The sequence below is a fragment of the Pagrus pagrus genome (genome assembly GCF_965226575.1).
Source record: "Pagrus pagrus genome assembly, chromosome: 1".
Taxonomy (NCBI): domain Eukaryota; kingdom Metazoa; phylum Chordata; class Actinopteri; order Spariformes; family Sparidae; genus Pagrus; species Pagrus pagrus.
The window spans coordinates 20891671-20911501 of NC_140185.1; the positions used below are offsets into that span (position 1 = coordinate 20891671).

Below are 19831 nucleotides of genomic sequence, written 5' to 3' on the forward strand. Positions count from 1 at the left end.
ACTACAAAGTCCCTTCTCATTATTTGTGCACTGGAGGCTTTCAAGTTTCCACATCACACTTGTGTCAGCTGAATATCGGACCAGGATTGGCTACCAGACTTATGATGTCACTGCTCGTACGCACACGTCATCCTTAAAGCGATAGCTTGGGTCTTTTGATGTGGGATTGTATGAGGTACTTATCCCTATAGTCAGTGTATTACCTGCAGTAGATGACCGTCAGCTCTCACCCTGTGTGGAGAAGCAGCGTGCAGCACCGACAGGGAAGCAGAGCATTGAGCTGCAAGCAAGACGTATTTTAGCCACCTAAAAGAAGGCCCGATATATACGTTTAAGTGCACACTATATTTTGACCATTTCTGGTGCTTTACGTCGCTGTCAGTTCGACCCAAACAGCTGATCTGCTTGTGTGTAGGAATACTGATGTTGTACGGTTGAGAGAATGTAGTCCCAAAAAAAAGGGCTGTCTGACTGCAACTCCACACAAGGAGAGAGCTGACGGTCATCTGCTGCAGGTAATACACTGACAAGGGACAGGTACCTTATACAACCCCACATCAAAAGACCCGGACTATCCCTTTAACTTAGATTAAGACACAGAAACTTTACACCTTCAAAAGTAGAACGGTCTTCTAGCGTCACATCATTCTGCATAGTGAAGGTAAAACATCCACAAGTGAAGCAACAATAATCACTACACATTTTTGAGAAGAGGAGGAGTTCAATATTTCATCATTAGATGCAATATCGAGGAAATAATGAGGCCAACAGTGAAATAGTAAAATATTAAGTGAGTGTCAGAAACATTTTGGATTTCTGGATGTTATTCCCTGGCTTTATCCATTCATAACTGTGCAAACTGCTTTCTGTCTTTCTGAGTACATCAAGGCTTTCAATCAGCCTAACAAAGAGACACTCATTGAGAAATTCACTGAAAGACACAAAGATTATGTGACTCTACTCAGGCTCAGATGTACTCTGTCATTTTGTAGTACAGTATCTCCTTCAGAACTGAGTGCTGAAGCTTTTGTTGGTGGAGGAAGGGGTCGGCTCCTAAATCGAAGTAACACCTCCAAATGGCTCAATAAGTGCTCCTCCTCCCTCTCATCTCCATTAAGAGGTTAGAACAGTCAATAGGTCCAGCCGAACACTGGGGACTGACCTCATTGATTTCACCGCTGGGGGAAGGAGGGCAGCCATTAACTGTGCACTTCCTGTGGCCTTGGTGGAACAGCTAAAACTCACTCTGCTGAAAACCCGACTGTGATCTCGTGTTTTTTTAAGTAATGATTATTCCTACAACATCAGCATACCAGAATCTTGATTAGCAATACATGCTTTGGCAATCAGGCTTATTAGTTGTTGTTATGACATCCCTGAATATATGAAGCATGTTGTTACCATGTTTTGGTGTGTGAATGATTCATACTTCATACAGTAGATCTCCTCAGCTGGCTGCCGCATCGTGGCTGGAATGGCTGCAATGTAATCCGGTGGTCTTATTATTTAACAAAAAGGTCTGTCTCTGCAGGAGTCGCTTCAGAAAGGTCGTCAGAGACTTAAAGTAACAACATCGGCCTGTCAGTGGCAAAAACAAGCACTTTTAGTGGACGTTACTATGACAGTCGTAGTTGCCCCAAAGGATTTCATTGCAGCCGCTGCAACTATGTCACATTTAAAAACACCAGATTTACCACAACATGAGGTGTGTTCATGTGAACTTCCTCTGTCATCTAAAACAGAAACCATTAATCGGAAACATTTGTGGGTAAAGTGGTTCAATTAAACCTTAAAAGTACAAAAAGGGTTTACTCACCCAGATCAATTAGAGTGTTCCTTCTAATCTTTTTCATTGTCTACATTTTGGATATTTCTTCTTCAGTCTTTCAGTTTCATGTCAATAAACTTACCAACTGGTGCACCAAACAAAACCATGAATATATTCACAAACCTTACATAGATTATCTCCACTTCACTTTAAAATAAAGTTTGCTGGGCTTGAACACCATCTGGTGTGCGAGACACCCCTCCAGCTGTCTTGAAGGCCGTCCTGGCTATCGTCAGCAGACATGCCAGGATCGTCTGCTGATCTACTTCACCGGGCCCATGTGTTCTCTCTCCCTGCATCACCTTTTTCTGCACCTTCAACACCTCCACAGCATACATACCACTGATATTGCCAATTTCAACACCCCATTGTGAAAATATTGTATTTATTTGAAGTAAATTAGCATGACTTTGTCCTGATCGACCAACTGATGGGTCACATGATGTGAAGCACTGAAGACTGGAGGCTGTGGCGGTTGAGAAATCCATTCGTTTTTGTCCAAGTGTCTCAATATCTACCTCCATAAATATTGTATAAGCATGTGTTGAACTCAATACTTTACATTTCATCTTTAAATGTCTCCCAGTGATGTTATCTCCATTGGTAACTGTTTTTTAATGAAGCTTCTTTATGGGAGCCCTAATAGTCATCGGTCAAACATATTATTTCCACGATTTTTCCATGATAATGATTTAAATCATATTTGTTTTCTCAAGATCACAAGTTATTTTTGTCATTATGACGTAACATCTAATGTTTTCCTGTGATGACGAGATAATTCATCACAAGAAGACAACTTGTTAAGTTTCATAAGAAGGCTCCCGTAGATCTTTCCACCCTTAAAGATGCAAAACAAAATATGGTCTAATGTTGTTGTAGCTTTTTCAGGCCACTGGTCATTAAATGTAGTACTCTTTGTACATTTAGTGGAGCACTTAGCAGCTACAGAACTAAATATCCCTTCAGGAGTTGGTGGATTTTTCTAACTTTAACCTAACTTGTGTAAATAGCATCATGCATATATAACTAAAGGTCAAGAAGGAGTCTCTGTGAGATTGCAAAATTGAAAAAAACAACACTGTATGCATGTTATGCTCTCCAACACTGTCTGCCTTGTTCCATTACTCGTTCATCTTTGTTACCAATACAAATACTCGAGAGAGACACACACGGATTTGTTTGCTTTTTTATATCAAAAAAGGATATAGAGTATTTCATTTTGACATCAACAAACCTTTCAATTTACACAGCAACAGAAGCCATAGAATTACACTGTAACTTCAGAGGCACAAAACAGGAAACTTTTAACTACTTCAGGTTGCACATTTGTCATTTTTGAAAACGAAGAATCGCCTTTTTAGGTTTCATTCGTAATGTCAATGAATATGGTGACAATGAAATCAGGGTTGTACTGGGGGAGAGGAGGAGGTACATGTGGTTCAGTAGGGCAAGAAGGGTCCAGCCACTGAATGAGGAACATTAATTAAACTAAAAGGAGAGAGACAGAGAGAGAGACAGAGAGAGAGACAGAGAGAGGAAACAACAGCACACAGTCCGTGTGGACCACACAAAAACAAAAACAGGAACATGAAGAAGACGAGCGTCCGCCTCGCAGACCGAGCTCGTTTTATCATTCTCATCTGGTGAGCAGCCCTGTCACAAACTCCTTGCACTTCCATGTTGTCAAAGACGTTTGTGTTGGACTCTATTACTATATTTTCATACATATATTTATATGTTTTTTTTCTTTACAAGTGTTTATTTTCTACATTTGTTATCACAAAAAACACGACTTTTAAACAAACGCATAAAAAACAGTTACATAATGATTGTTGATGACGTTTGACCAGAACTGTTACTATGGATTTATTGCTTTGTACACTGAGTAATGTTTGGTGCCACCTGCACACCGGGGCCCATACAGTGGAGCCTCGCTACTGATGGTCTGTATCCCCTTAGAAATGTTTGACTTTCAGCTGAAACCCAGCTCTGCTCTTCACCTTTGGTTAATTGTGCAAAGAAATTGAAGCATCAGTAACAGTTTCTGAGACAAAGACAAGTAAGTTTGAAAGAAAAGGGAAAGCAAAACAAAAAGACAGACTACACATTTCACTTTGTTCCATGCATAAATACACACCCACGCACATCTATATTGTGAAGTGCTGACTTAAGGTCTCCACAGACGTGACAAAATGAACAGAAGTGGCCCCGTTCAGACCTTGTCAGTGTTAAGTGCAGAATGAGGACACGACAGATTGTGGAGGTTTGTTTGTGTTTGCTCATTCTTTCTGCTCAGGAGCCTGAAACACTTTTTCATTATCAGACTCCCAAACATAAAGTCAGGCCATTACATTATACATTAATTCATAAAATGTCTCATCTCTCCTCCACTCTGTAATGGAAATGGACAAATGGCAGTTTGTCCAAATTGCACCCCTTTGTGATTGCTCCTCCTGCTGAATCGTCTCTTTAACTTGGAATAAAATCCTCCTGTTTTGGTGAACTTATCTATCCGTAAACATTCAAATACTTGTTCAGGAATGTTCACTTCATTCACATTTTAAACTCTTCTCCTTTTAGTTTTAAAGGCCCTGAAAACACATTTTCTCAATCAGCGTTTCTCACTGGTTTACAGTCTTGGAGAGTTTGACCTATTTCCATGCACCAACCAGAGTTTCAGAAATATATGTATGGTAGTGAGCGGCAAGAGAAAATACATTTTTGAGCCGGTTTGAATTGTGCTTTTAATAACACATACGATGCTTGTCAACTTAAAAGATAATTTTTCAACTCGAGAAAGTCGCAGTTTGTCATAAAACTAATGAAATATAAGACTGATAAGAAATAGAAAGACTATTTCTATTTTTTCACTTAGTTAAAAATCTTCCCTTAAGTTGACAAACATCAAATGAGTAATTGATGGCACAATTCAAACAGGATCATATAGATTATTTGTCCTTCACCTTGAGTACTTTTCCAAAATAAAGTCCCATGAAGCACGTCAGAAGGGACGAGACTTCTGCTCTCTATCGCAGTTGTTTATCAATCAAATCCAATCAAACCACATCCCACACAGTCCTGATGAAGCAGATGAACTTTTCTGAATGTTAAAACTCTTTTTTTAATAATACATATAGAAGCTTTTATAAAACTTTGATTGTTGTTTTAAAGTCATAAATATTTGATCTATAGAGAAATTCTTCACATATCCCTTTGATTATGTAAATATCTATTTCACACTATTTTGAATAATAATTTTTCCCTTTTCATTAAATATTATTCTGATATAGTAAGAGTCTCATACTGATTTTGGCTAGTCTGTACTTTCCCAAAGTCTTTGCATTGCACAGACCCTTCACAAGGTCGTGAATCTCTTGGTCTAAAAGTGCCTAAATTGAATCTATAAACTCTTATACATATTTCCTCTCTAGTTATATCTGTCACATAGGTTTTATCTTAGAGAAATCTATTAACAATGCATTGGTACAACTAGGCTTTTGTTGGCTTGACATTAATGTGGAAAATGTTAATGAGACTGGCTTTAGTCCTGCACTACACTGCTGAGATGTGACGGGCTGCACAAGCAAAAAATCAAACGCTCAACTGGCACAAAATGGATCACATGTAGCAAACGGACATTTTTACCCTTTATGCGCGTGTAACCAAACAATCATCACAAGTCGATATATCACTCAAATCTCTACACCAGGTCACTTACATGTTGAGGACTTTTACACACACACACACACACACACACACACACACACACACACACACACAGAAGCCGGTGATAAGAAAACAAAAGTCGTCATATTGTGCATTAAAAGGACACACTGCTCTGAGTGCAGTCAGGAGAGCTACAGTACAATCTATATCAACAGAGTGTCTAGTTTCTGTTTACAATGCTGTGCAGTGACATTTATACACTGTAATGGCTGGCTTGTCGTACTGTAACTCTGATAAATAAGAGGTTGGCAGCTTCTATGTAACCCTACAGGCTTCATTCTGGTCAGGAAGCCTCAGCTGATGGGATGAAAATGTTCACATTTATACACGATTGCACTCCAAATAAATATATCTATTATCAGTATGCATAATAATACATTTACAGACTGCCAATTCGATATGTGTTACACCTCTATGAGTCAAATATCTTTAAATTTTTTATACATTTTAGTAATTTTAACATTAAGTTGATACTTTTTTAGATTTATCTTTAGGATTTGTGCAAACAATACAACAATGGATTGTAGATTTTCTTGTTTCTCATATGATATTTTTTTATCACTAAACTGATGCACACTCAGGAAAATAAGTCTACTTATTGGTCGATGAACGTGTGTTTGGTCTAGGAGTATCCCTCATCCTGCCTGTATCCGTAGGCCGCTCCTTGTGCTTCTTCTTGGACATACTCCTCCGTCTTCTCCCAGCCTGAAGCCCAGCCGCCGTTCACCTGTGTGGTGGCACCGTACGACTTCGCCGGAGCTCCGAAGGCACCGTAGTTTTGAGTGATGTCGCCCGTCTCTTCTGCCAGCTCGTCCTCGTCTATGAAGCCGCACTTCTCCTCGCTGGTCAGTTCCGGATCGGCCCACGGCTGTTTTTCTCCCGAAGCAAAGAGCCCGTAGAAGATCACGCCGCCGTAATGCACCATGGAGGCGATCAGGAACACATACTGCCACTCCTCCCGAGTCTGAAGAGGAAGGAAAAAGGAAAACATACATTTGTTTTAACAACTTGAAGCAAATGTCTGGACATTTATTAAAGTGTTTTTCTTGTTGTCAACAAATCCCTTTAAAAAAAAAATCAAAACAACTCAAACAATAAACAGATCCTTCTAACATATGTTTTGTCTGTCCGAAACATTGTTTTCAAAAAAACTATTAATTGTGGCGCATTTAAGCAGCAAATCTAAAAGCTGTGGTTGTAAACCTGACAGGACAGAGGAAACTCTCCTGAGGAAACTGAATTAAAGTTTTAGCTTCTTTTTAAAACAGCTCTGCTGGAGCCCACAATCTGAATCATGTCTGTGTAAACTTTTGATTTGTGGAAGACCACAGAACATAAATTAACATTATGTCCTGACTAGACCCTGCCGGAGCTTTTTTAAGCAGCTTTGTCTCGTAACGTATCGCTGGCTCTCTTAATGGAGGGATGCACTTATCCTTTCTGCTGCTGGGGGATCGCTGCAGGTAATATGTTCCTCATTACAGACGCATTTATTAGCAACATATAAACATTTAATAAATAAATAACACCACAGTGCAGTTGTAGCTAGAAATGATAACTTCTCCTACAAAGACATATTTTATATTATTACAACTGTATTCATCCATTATGTGCTGTTACTGTTCCTAAGCTTCCACTCATGGATGCTTCACATGAGGAGTTGTTGTTGTTGACAAATACATGTATGTGTAAATGACAAATACAACACTTATATGTGTTAAGTGTATTAATATTCCTGTATATGCTGCTTATAAATGCAAGTTAGGTCGATTTAAAGTGTTGCTGACACATTTAGGTCTTAATTTGGATTATTGCACTATTGCATTGCATGAAATGAGAGGATCTTCTTCTACTGTCATGTTCGGTGGCTGAGCTCTTACCTTGTTCTTCGTCATAGTGCCGACAATCAGTGGGCAAACCATCCCAGACAGGGTACCCACACCATTAGAGATACCCATTAGGATACTGGCATAGCGTGGAGCGATGTCCAGGTGATTGACATTAAAGCCTGATGGAGAAAAAAAAACATTAACTGAATATATTGTTGTTCACTGATTCCTTTGTGAAGCATGACAAGGCCAGGCAGCCAGACTTTGATGTAAAAACGAGGGAAACACTGAGACTGTGAGTATGAAGTGATAAAAGCAACAGAAGCGGGACACAGTTGTGGATAAAAGCAGCACAAATGGTGACCATCTTGTTGCAGGAATAGGCAGAAACTCGCCACACATCCTCCTCCTCCCCCACTCAGACTGGCTGAATGAGTAAGTGTCCTCGCGAGCTGCCTCACACTGCCTGCCTGGCAAATCCCCCGAGACTGCTAGCACTGAATTATTAAACACTCCAGGAGAAAGCGCAAGAACAACAGGCAAGAAACTGATTTTGCACACAGTCACAGACCTCTGGATCCTCTGTAGCTAAACATAAACATGGAAATTTCTGTTGAATGAATGACTGAAAAGAGCTGAAAGGTTTATTCTGCCAGTCAGTGAAAACGTGTTACAAAGGTCTGGAATCTGACGTCTTAGGGAAGTCTTATTATATACGCTGCTGATATTGATTGAGCTCAGTGCGGCGTTATACACCATGAATCTGCAATATGGTATTTACATACACATATATTAAACATTTCAGATGCTTGTTATAATGTTCTAATCTGCAAAAACTCCTTGTATAGATTATTTTTTTCACTTATTTTAAAATGGCATTTTAATCAGTGTAAAGCTGCACGTACATAACAAACTAGCCAATCTCATCATCAGAGGAACTCCAGTTTAGTTTTTATTAGGTATTAACCCTCTACAATATTTGCACTCATACTTCTAGCTATCACGAGATAATGGAGGCAGTGCTTTAATACCATACAACGAAATTACTGAAGAAAAACTGCAATTTTGAGATGTTGTAGGGAAAAAAATGCCCCTGTAGTAATCTCAATAAACAGATATCTGCATATGAATGCAGAATCTGTGGGAAATCGTCAAAGTTTTGGTATCGCAGGTGTTCTGGTTTCCGTTTGTAGACCGAGTTGTATTGACCGATCATGTCTGAGTGGGCTTTGGTTGCCTGCAGATCCACTAACTGATGTTTGAGTTGTTTAAAGTTGCTGGACTGTAGATTTCTTTGTTAAGGACTCAGATCAGATTTTCCACAACAGTCCAAAGGATGTGACTTTATGCACAAGTTTTTCGTCTCAGTGCCTCTTGCTAACTGAGAGCACTAATGTTAGTTTAGAAATGGAGTCCGCTAACATAAACTAACGACTGGCGTCCAGAACAACACAGACGTTCCACAGGGCCTCTTGAGTTAGTGAGCTTTAGAGGTGCTGACAGGCTAATGTTGTCATCTTTGGACAGAGCTAGCCATTTCCCCGTTTCTCGCTAAGCTACGCAAACACTCTCCTGGCTGCAGATTCATATTTAACGTACACATGTGAGTGGTATCAATCGTTTAATCTAAAGCTCAGCAAGAAAGCAAATAAGTGTTTCCCCAAACATGACAAACTACTCCTTTAAGTCCAGTAAAGTTAAAAACTCCCCTGCAGTGAACGCATCATTTTAACTACAGTATAATATTAATATGGTATATTCCATTTGTTCCATTTATTTGAGCTGAAAGTGTGTTTTACTAACCTGATATAGCAAATCCACTGAAACCCACTGCCAGCACCAGGAAGGAGATGGCCACCCCTTTACTGTGGGAATATCCGACCACCAGCAGCAATGTGGCCTCCATGCCAAATCCTAACAGAGACAGACAGCAGGTCAGACACACACACACACACACACACACACACAAACACACACACACACACACACAATGCCCATGGGCTGTTGGTCATCGCAGTGCCAATTGAATTAAGCATGATACATGGTCTGCACTCAATTACATAAGGGACAGATATGAAATCAATGCACAGTCACAATCAACGAGTCAACTTGAGTGTAACTATTGAACAGATAGATTTTTATAAAAACCTAAACACAACCAGCTCTCCATCCCATCTGGCAGCGAGGAGCGACTGAAAACGGAGCAGTATGGATCTGACACCATGACAGTAACACCCTGTGACTGTGCTGAGAGAGGTGTGGAAAACAATATTTCATCCTCGGTTCAGACTTCTCACCTCCACAGTTCATGATTTTCCTGACATTGGTGGTGGACAGGATGTTCTTGCTGCGCAGGTAGTCGGCCAGCTGGCCGCCGATGGGCACAATGATGGTCATCACCAAGTGGGGCAGGGCAGACAGTATGCCGACCTACAACCACATACAGGAAATCAACCAAATCAGCTGCAGCACAACATCTCCGACTGCTCAGTTTTGGATCTGTTGCATTGTGGAACCGTTAGTCAGCAGAAATGTGTGCGCCACGAACACGTCTGTTTTTTTGTTTTCATTGTGGGAATTTGCACTGTAGTGACTAAATATCACAAAGTATTAATCTCTTAAAGGTCCAGTGCAAAGGATTTAGGGGCAAAAAAGAATATAATATTCATAATTATGTATTCATAAATGTATAATCATGTGTAGCTAAGAATCGTTTAGTTTTCTTTACCTTACCACCGCCATGTTTCTACAAAAACTAAACCAAACACAGGCTCTAGAGAGGACCTCTTCCTTTTTTTTTTTTTGCATTTTCATTGATTGCAATCTGCAACACTGGACGGTCAATTTTTAGGGGCTTGAACAGATTGTGTATTTAACAGACATGCACCCATTTGATGCATTGCTAGCATAGACCTGATGTTACATGTATTTCATTTTATCCCACATGAATCACTTTTTCTTTGGTTGCTTATTTTCTTAAACCAACATCATTTGACGTCACTTTGACGCCCTTTTTCGTATCTTTTGTGAACCGATGCTACCTTGTTATGTAAAACATTAGTTCATGAGAAAGAACCACCAGTCAGTCGCACTGACATTGATTCTGATTAATGATTCGTACCAGCTACAAAGTGTTACACGCTCAGCTCTGAAACATCTATCATGTATCGATCAAACAATTCATGCTCCACGTTTGTCACTTGTCCACTAACTCACCTTGCTTATCTCGAAGCCAAACACCTCCTCGAAGTATGCAGGCTGGCTAATGAGCAGCAGGTAGAAGGTCCAGCTCCTGCAGAAGTTTGCCACGATGATTGCATAGACAGGCATAGAGGTGAAGAACTTCTTCCAGGGGGTCTTGAATTTCTGGAATAGATTATCACAAAGGATTTCATTTTACTAATAAATATGTTTGCTTGTGTCTCTCTGGCAAAAGAAACTGGCTGATGATTGAAAGCTACGAGTGTCGAGTGGACTATATTATATCGTTTGTCTGGAGGGCACCCCCTCACCTCGGCAGGACCCGATAACTTGACACTCTCTCCAATGCTCTCCTCAATGTAGCAGCGCTCCTCATCCGTGATGGTAGGATGTTCAGCGGGGCTCTCGTAAGACACAAGGATCCAGAACATGTACCAGAAGATACCGACGCATCCTGCATATCACAGACAGATTACACATTGGGACTTTAGATCATTACTGATGTAACACTGCAGCTAATTTTGACCTCAGCAGCAGGCACACACAGAGTGTTTGGCAGCTTGATCTTTCCGAAATGCCTGAGAGAATATAAGCCAGACAGGAAAGCTAACTGTATTCAGTCCAGAGAGAAAGAGAGAGAGAGAGAGAGAGAGAGAGAGAGAGAGAGAGATGGGGGGTTATTTATTGACACACCCAAACATAGGGGGGAGGAAATCGATACGCAGTCTGCCCGGATAAATCCATTTGACTTTCACTGTCAAACTCTTAAGGTTTCTACCGAGCTTTAAAACACTCCGGCTAAACACTTTTCAACACATTTATCCACTGTTTTGTCATTATTTCGCCACAGAGTCACAACTCCTCCCATTCAACTGCACACACGAAACACATGCAAGCCCTCATCAATCAATCTTACCATAGACGTAGAACACTGAGGACCAGCCTGAATACTGAACCAGGATCCCAGCCAGAGGCATCGCTATCACAGCACCAGCATACGAGCCTGACAGACACAGACGAGGGAAGATCAGACCTCGTAATCGATACATGCAACACATCAGTTTCGATTTATATTATACACAATACAAATAAGCAGTTACCACAGAACGAGATGGTGGCCAGACGACTCCTTTCCAGCGGAGGAGCCCACTTACTCCAGATGCCGTGACATGCCGGGTATGTTACTCCCTGAATGCACCACACAGAAACAGTCTGTATTAATTCATGGTAAAGAAACATGCAGCAACAGTGAGCAGCCGACTGGAACAAGTCTTTGCAAAATATACGTAAGTAATAAGAGCAGTCAATGCTCCATGACAGCCATTTATTTGCATCCCAGGAGCTAGTAGTGTGGGCAAACAGAACGATTCGAATCCAACCAATCAATGTGATAAAAAAATAAATATGCAGGTTTGTGCAATTAGATGATTAAATGCCACATGCATCCATTAGTTTGCGCCAATTTTGACGGATCTAACGCGCCATTAATCCAGTAAATAGACTCAAAATCCCAACATAAATAGAACGAAGCAAAACTTTACCTTTGCATTGTATTTCTGGATTATTTGTGTTTAAGGATGTACTCACAGTCTGTGAGGGAATACCCTTTCAGATCTGAACAAGAACCAACAGATATCTCACGTAATAACTAACAAAAATTAACATTTTCACCCTTTTAATTAACAGGAGCAAATTGCACGGGGCCATGAGCAAAGAGGACCTGATGAGCTGTTCATGGAGCAAAGCGGCCCCGCGGCTATTAAATGTTCATCAGCTGCTAATTTGAACAAACTGTGTTGGCTTAAAATATGATCTGCATGGACTTTCTGAGGAGGGTAGTGCACAGCTTCCAGTCTTCAAGGGATGAAATATTAGATTATAATATTAAATTGTTTTTATTCACACAACAAGTCTCCCATTTAGACTTTATAAAGATCTGCTGCAACATGTTTTATCAAAAAAACACAGATCTTCTATACATACGGACAATAAACCAACAACTTTCATCTCTATATTTCAGCATGTCTGTTATGTTCACACGTTTAAGAACTGTAGTATCAGTTTTCTGTATTCTTAACTCGACAATCAACAAACAAATGTCACCAGCGTGCCAAGATTTACTACACGAAAGGCAGATAGTGTATCCGTGTGTCATGTTTCACTACAAAGCCAGAGGACTGACCCGTTTTTTGCCTTTCAGCATTTCCCTTCTCATCCCTCTGTGTACCAGCACCTTGCTGATGTGTTTCCAGGATACAAAGTATGACAGCAGAAAAAGGAGCCGGACTATCCCACAGACACTCAGCTGTAGTGGACTGGATCAATACAGCTCGTCTCACATTTCAGTCTTTCCTTTGCTTTCTCGTGGAGTAAAATTTGCAGGTGGGCCCTTTGTATGGTGTATTATTGCAGAACCCCAGCCATAGTAACAGATACAATCCTTACTGAAGGAAAGGAAGATTTAAAAATGTTGTCAACAGTCTCTCACCTCCACCAGACCTTGTAATATCCTCACAAAGATGACACACCCATAATGGACCCGGGCGGCCGAGGGGATGAACATGTTAAGAGTCGAGGTCAGGACGATGGCTGCACCGAATACCCTGGAAATGACAGGATTTATCTTCAATATTTCTGCATGTTTGACTTTACTATAACATTGTTAATCCTAATCAATATATGAAAAATCAATAATAGTCAAGTTTAATCAATTATTTTTATTACTGCTAGCAAGAAATAATTGTGTAAAGACATGTTCATGGTAAAGGTCAGGATGACTTTGCCGGAAAGTGACAATGAGGAGACATTATGGGAATACAGGTGTTTGACCTTGAAAGAAGGGAGGTAATGGTCAACAGTACCTGGTATGAAAGTGTGGTTAGCTCCCATGCAGATAAGTAAATATTACATACAGTAAGAATGATGTAATGGTACTGAAGGGTGGTATAATGGTGTCCAAGGTTTGGAGGAAATTGAAAGGATATAAGATTTTGTGCAAATGTGAGTGATGTTTTGCCAGGACCAGACTAGGTTTTGTTGCACCGGCGTCTTGATAATAAAACCTAATCAACACTGAACTATGAAGATTGTTTGACTGCAGTTATTTTTAATAAAATGTGGACGAAGATCTGAACTCATCGGGCCTAAGTGAAGATTTTCTTTCCCAGAATGGCATTTACCATAATTCAGCTTTGTGACGTTGTAAACAGGAACTGTGCATTGAAATATTACCATTAAATATCCCATTCTTTATTTAAGGACAAAAATATTAAATATTGTTGGTCCAAGATTTTTTAATAAGCCTTCGCATTTCACTGAAATATCTAAGACACATAACATATTTATATTTGACAATGAATTCAAGTCTCCTCTTTATCTCCTTGAAAAACAAGAGAAATCTGTCACACATCGAAGCTGTTCGAACGTTGTGTCCTTTGTTCTGATTGGCCCTGCGCCACATTCGGTCTTCTGATGTCAGGGAGCTAGACATTCCAAGGGGCCACGCCCCATTGACAGTCGCATCGATGCGTAGGTGTCGCTTAGCAACAATTTCGAACGCGGTACTGTTCAGGAAATGTGTTTTTCGTGTATAATGACGTTTTAATTTGACGTCTAAACGGATTCATTAATCGTTTATTTAACAACATGTGCTTAGTATCAATACACAGCTCAGGACTTCTTCACTTTCGTCGTAGAGGAAGACAGAAGAACTTATTATTTCTTAATCCTGTTTTTCTTTTCTGTACGGCGAGGCAGCAGCAGAGGCAGCAGGACCAGGCCGTCCATAAACACGGAGCCATTTGTCATTTCGGTCACGTTCTCCCGCCCCTCTCATCTGCACGCGGGGGGCAAGCCCTAATCCGGTTGAGACCACTGTTGGGCACGAGACCAATTGATTCGATTACATCCGCATGTCAATCAACAGGACGAGGAAGAGACAAACCGGGAATATAAACATTTTTTAAAAAAGAGAGATGGGCCTACAATAAATCAGGAGGATGTATTTATACATGGCTCTTCTGGCTCCACTATTTTACCATTATTATCATTATTATTGAGTAGTGTTAGAGTAATGTTTTACTTTTTATGTTATGTTTAAGATTTGTTGCATCAGCACTCAATATTCACGTCAGACAGTAAACATTCAGCATTTCATCCCTAAATTGTGCATATTAATATCACAGCTTCGTGTGAGTTAAAGCCTCTGGCGACAGGACAGGTCTGGTCTCCACGCCCTGAGAGAGCGGCGGATTAGACCCGGCTCCCCCCGGGAGCTCATTAACAGGTGGCAGGGAGCCCTGACACCGGGAGCTGCAGGCCTGCCAGCCCGGCGCGCTGCCTGCAGCCCTGCATCACTTCAGACCAGATGACTGTCTGCTGCACTTATCTACGGATACTCCGCCTTTAACTGGGAATTGTTCATCCGATTCATAATTCAGACAAGAATTTTTTTTTTTTCAACTGAGGCCTCGTTTGATTTGTTTTATTCCAGTCCCCACGTGTTCATGTTGGTGTCCTTCCTGGGCTATTGTCTTTTCTTTTTTTCTTTTTTTTTAAAATAACAATGAAGACAGAGAGTCACACCAACTGTTCAGTCATTTCGTTCAACGGGCCACAATAATAATAAAATGATAAATAATAGAAATCACACTGCTTCATCTGCCAAACGAGCGTGTCTGTGTTGTATTAGTGGTGATTCACGCCTACCTGTTCGCTGCCAGCCTGGAGGAGATGTATCCCCCCGGGATTTGCGTCACGATGTAGCCCCAGAAGAAAGAGCCGTGAATCAGCCCCACCGTCTCTGGATCCCAGTTGAACTTGGCTTTCTAGAAGACACAGCCGTTTTAAATAAAAAATAAAATAAAATAAGCAAAACCGACACTAAACATTGATAAATGACCTCTGCTGCTGGAGGCTGCTGCTTCATTTTGAGACGATCATTCAGGAAACAAACGAAAAACATGTAATGTTTGAATGGATTGGCCTGTTTATTAAAGGCCTGCTGCCTTTATTGGTTTATTTCGATCTCATCACAGAAATCATTCACCTGCCCTGCGCTGTCTAGAAGGAAAAACTAATAAGAAGATGATCTGATGAAGATGAGTCTACTTCTTCTTCTTCCTCCTCCTCCTCTTCTTCTTCTTAGGTTATTTGATGTAGCTATCCTACCATTATTCGGCCTCAACACAGAAACATGAATATAAATAGCCTATATATTGGGTAATAATCATATATTGTGAATTCACATATTGAGACATAACCTGCTTTAAAAGATCTATGTGCCTTTTAATTTCGCACCTATTCGCTTTTTTTACGCAAATAGATGCTTTCAAGGGGATTATAGGCCTATCTTTAAAAAAACGTGGCATTGTGACGTTTTTTGTTACGTTTCTGCACGATTTAGCTTTTACACAGATGCATTTGATCGTATTAAAATTTCATCCTGTAATCCACATTTTAGAGACTATAAAAGCGAGCTGACATGAAGCAGGATCACATTTATGACGCATTAATAATTTAGGCGTGTTTTAAAAATACCCCACGCCTATTTCAGGGTTTCTTACGCACAAATATCAGCTTTAATTTTGCAGGAGCTCATCAGGCCTGATCACTGGGGGCAGTTTAACATTTGGGAGGTGATTTTATGGCCTAATGTGACAGCAGGCCTCGCTTATTCTGCGTTAATTTCCCCTCCTCCCGCTTTTCTTTCCCCCTTAAACACCAAGCAGCTGTCTTGCGTCTGGAGGCATGCAGCCTACGTCTGTTTCTACGTCAGGAGAGCTCGCTGCCGGCTGCCACACCTCTATGACGATGATCTTGCCGTTCTGGTGGATGGTGCTGTTGTTGACCATGCCCACTATGGCCACGCCCAGGTTACACCGGATGCCGAAGGAGATGCAGAAGCCCAGGCCGCTCAGGATGGCGATGATGTAGCGGCGGGGCAGACCGCAGCAGTTGCAGTCGCACAGCGGGGGCTTCTTCTCCGCGGCCTCCCGGGGCCGCCCGTCCTCCGTCAGCTCGATCACCTCGCCCGTTTTCTGCCTCCTCTCCATCACCCTGTTATAAAAGCCAGGTGAAGACAGTGTCTAGCAAGTGTGTCTAAGGAAACACCACCCTTAAAATATCTAGATTATCTCCTTAAAGCTGCTAATTGTAGGAAAAGTTGATTTTTAAGTTTCATTCCCAACTCGTCAAATAATGATGCTTTAAGATTACAGGCCTCCATCCCAAAGCGTCATTATGTCACGAGTTGGGAATGAGAGTCAAAAATCAACTTTTCCTACAAATGGCAGCTTTAAATGTGGAAATATTTCAAGGAGGCCCGTTTTTATTTCTGTTTCTGGATGAGGGTTTAATTCTGGGCTGGATGCTGGGGGGGAGGTTTGGGTGGTTTGCGTGCCTGTCTGAGATTTCTTGTCATTTCAGTCAAGAACATGAAGGAGGCGAGTCATGCAGAATCACCAAAATCAACCATCTGTGCACGTGTGAGGCCTCCACACTGGAGATTAATCTCTCTGTCACTGAAGGAGCATCACATCTAGCTGTGAGGTCCAAGTCAGATGACTCTAGACACATGGACCTCGCCTATATTAAACAAATATATCCATCTGGTTTTGCTCTTGAGACGAACAGATAAGAATAAAATAAATGAGCTGGGCCTGTGGAGCTGATGTCCCTGACTGTACCGCATTGCAGCAGCACCCGCTCACTTTCGCACTCATTAGCATTCACGGGACCGAGCAGCAGCTCCAGCCTCCAGACAGAAACACGTCTGTGGGCATTCCTCAGACCCCTCCAGGTGAGCCAGTTACAACAGAGGGTCCAAATCCAGCATGCAAAAATGATCAAAATCGAAAAAACTGCTCAATTCCTGAATGAAAAGCAACAGCAGCCAATTAAAGGAGAATTAAATACATATTAATGTATGGATTGCAGTGAAAACAAAGGCCTGTTTTTTTTTTTTTTTTTTTTTTTGCAGAACAAGAATAATCGGAAACCAAACTTGAGCTCATCATCAATACATGCGCATTCGTTTTTGGCTGGATTTCTCTCTCAGATTTGAAAGAATTGCGCACAGGTAGCTAACACATGACACATGCATTCACAAGGGATCCATCTATAGATAGCAGGACGTCTACACGTCTTTACTCGACCACAGGTGCAGACACCATCACCACCTCTCAAGGAAACCCCTGTTCATAGCGACGCGTTTGATTCTGCACGTTCATCCAGACGCGTGCGTCACTGCTTTTAAAGATAATATGATACAATGCGTTATATAAATTATGAATGAATCCCCCCCCCAACCCAAAAAAAATAAAAAATTCCGCGCGTGGTGGCCTGCACTAATGAGATTCACGCACAGGCCCCGCATCAGGACGGACTGACAGCTGCGTGTGCACACATACACACACACACACACACACACACACCTACACACACATTTGATTGCATAATTGTCTTCCCCCATCTAGAGGCGTGACCATCATCCCTCTTTAAGTTGTAAATCAATTTTGGGTGAGCATTAATCACAATCACACTTCCACACGAGGAGATTGTCAAATAAATAAATAAATAAATAAATAATGCGTGTCCTTACCTGTGCATATGACCCAGGGCCTTCCCCGCAAATTCTTTCACCCCCGCCGTGGCTCTCATCTTCACTGCCTCCATATCCAGTTTCTACGTGTCGGCCTGTTTTCTCACGATTATCTTTAATGCTTGATCGTCATGTTACAGCGCAGGATGGCCGACTGCAGCGGCTACGAGGAAAAACAACAAACCAAGTTATAACAGATCTACAGTCCAGGGGAGGCGACGGTCCCAGAAAAAACAAACAAAAAACAAAAACAAAAAAAACAACAACAACAAAAAACCGCGCCTACTTTTCACAATCAAAGATCTGAAACGAAAACACCTCCGCGTAAAGACTCAGACGAGCTGTGCGCCTTCATCCACCCCCAACTCATCTCCCGCCTGGCGTACAGTAGCCGCGCCGAGTGCCATCACGACGGAAACAACGCGGAGGGGGGAAATTGACAGCCGGCGTCGTGGAGCAGCGCAGGAGAAAAAAAAAGAGAGAGGACGGATGAATGCAAGGATCAGGGGGGCGAAAAAAAGAAAAACCAAAGCTGAAAGTTTAGGGAGCGGGAGTGCGTGTTTGGAGCGGCTTCGGTAAATCAATGAGGGGAGTGAGGCTGTATCGTGTCTCCTGTGGTGAGCGCAGGTTCATCTGACGTCGTGTTCAGCACCGAGGTCAGCGACAGGCAGCTCCGCGTCCAACATCTGGCCAGCTGCTCCGCACGACTCACTGGAGGCCAGGAGTCGACATAAAACATGAGAATACACACACGAGTCTGAATCTGTTGGTGGTTTTAATACAAACATATGAGGGGGGGACAGAGGAGGACAGGGTGTGTAGTTCAGTCCATCACTTATGTCGCAGTCTGGATTATATGAGGGGTTTTTTTTGTTTTTTTTTCGTTTGCATGTGTTTATTTTGCTTTTTTTAACGCTCAAAAGTGTGCAATAAAAAACAAAAACAGGCACAGTGAAGCCCATATATAAAAAGCTGCAGGTCTCCCGAGGGCGGTGCTATGGAAACCACATAAGCAGGAGTGGATTCCCCCTCCAACCAGCTCCTCTCCTCATCGTAGGAATCCATCAATTATTTAAGCGTCTCCCATATTTCCTCCCCCTCCCGACAGCCACATCTTCCCCACAGAGGCGTGGACACAATTCTTTCAACATTTAATATTTGATTAAGATACAGCTGATACCTCTAACAGGATTTTGAAGACCACATTTTTGCGCCAAAAGCTAAAAAGGCTAAAACCACTAACCTAATCCAGGTTAAAAAAAAATATATACATTAAAACCATACCTTAACAATAATAATGATAAGAGAAGTTTCAGGTGTGGAGATGTTGGATGTGTGGTTAGAGGACAAAAGAGAGAAGAGAAAAGAGATCAGTGCGTGTTCTCATCATTTGTTGGTATTGGGCGCCATCTGGTGGTCACACATGATACAGCACCCTGCACTCTACAATTTGTGGGATATTTCTGTGCTGATTCTGCTTAATTTGTGTGTTTATTATTGTCATGTATTTCCTTTACGCCCATATTTGTTTGTTGAATCATGTTTGATATATTAGTTCAGGGTTTTATTTGTCTGTCAGCCGTCCTCCACTCGAGGAAGTGTGTTGATGTGTGATTCTTTTTATTTCATTAATCGGCACAGAAAAAC

At 41.4% G+C, this 19831-nt stretch overlaps 1 protein-coding gene across 2 annotated transcripts; it reads right to left on the reverse strand.

Moving 5' to 3' along the window:
* Nucleotides 1–2998: 2998 nt before the first annotated feature.
* On the reverse strand, nucleotides 2999–18931 carry slc17a6b (solute carrier family 17 member 6b). 2 transcript variants are annotated; one of them, XM_084353503.1, is made up of 13 exons: nucleotides 18471–18931; nucleotides 18185–18347; nucleotides 16386–16641; nucleotides 15292–15410; nucleotides 13073–13187; nucleotides 11685–11772; nucleotides 11501–11587; nucleotides 10896–11038; nucleotides 10600–10749; nucleotides 9681–9813; nucleotides 9187–9297; nucleotides 7435–7562; nucleotides 2999–6518 (listed from the first exon to the last, which is right to left on the reverse strand). In XM_084353503.1, the coding sequence occupies exons 2-13, from the start codon at nucleotides 18256–18258 to the stop codon at nucleotides 6177–6179; spliced, it is 1746 nt and encodes a 581-aa protein (XP_084209629.1). In that variant the 5' UTR covers nucleotides 18259–18347; nucleotides 18471–18931; the 3' UTR covers nucleotides 2999–6176. The 2 variants fall into 2 exon arrangements, with proteins under 2 accessions (XP_084209629.1, XP_084209628.1); XM_084353502.1 differs by having other exon boundaries at nucleotides 18185–18931.
* Between the last annotated feature and the right edge of the window lie 900 nt (nucleotides 18932–19831).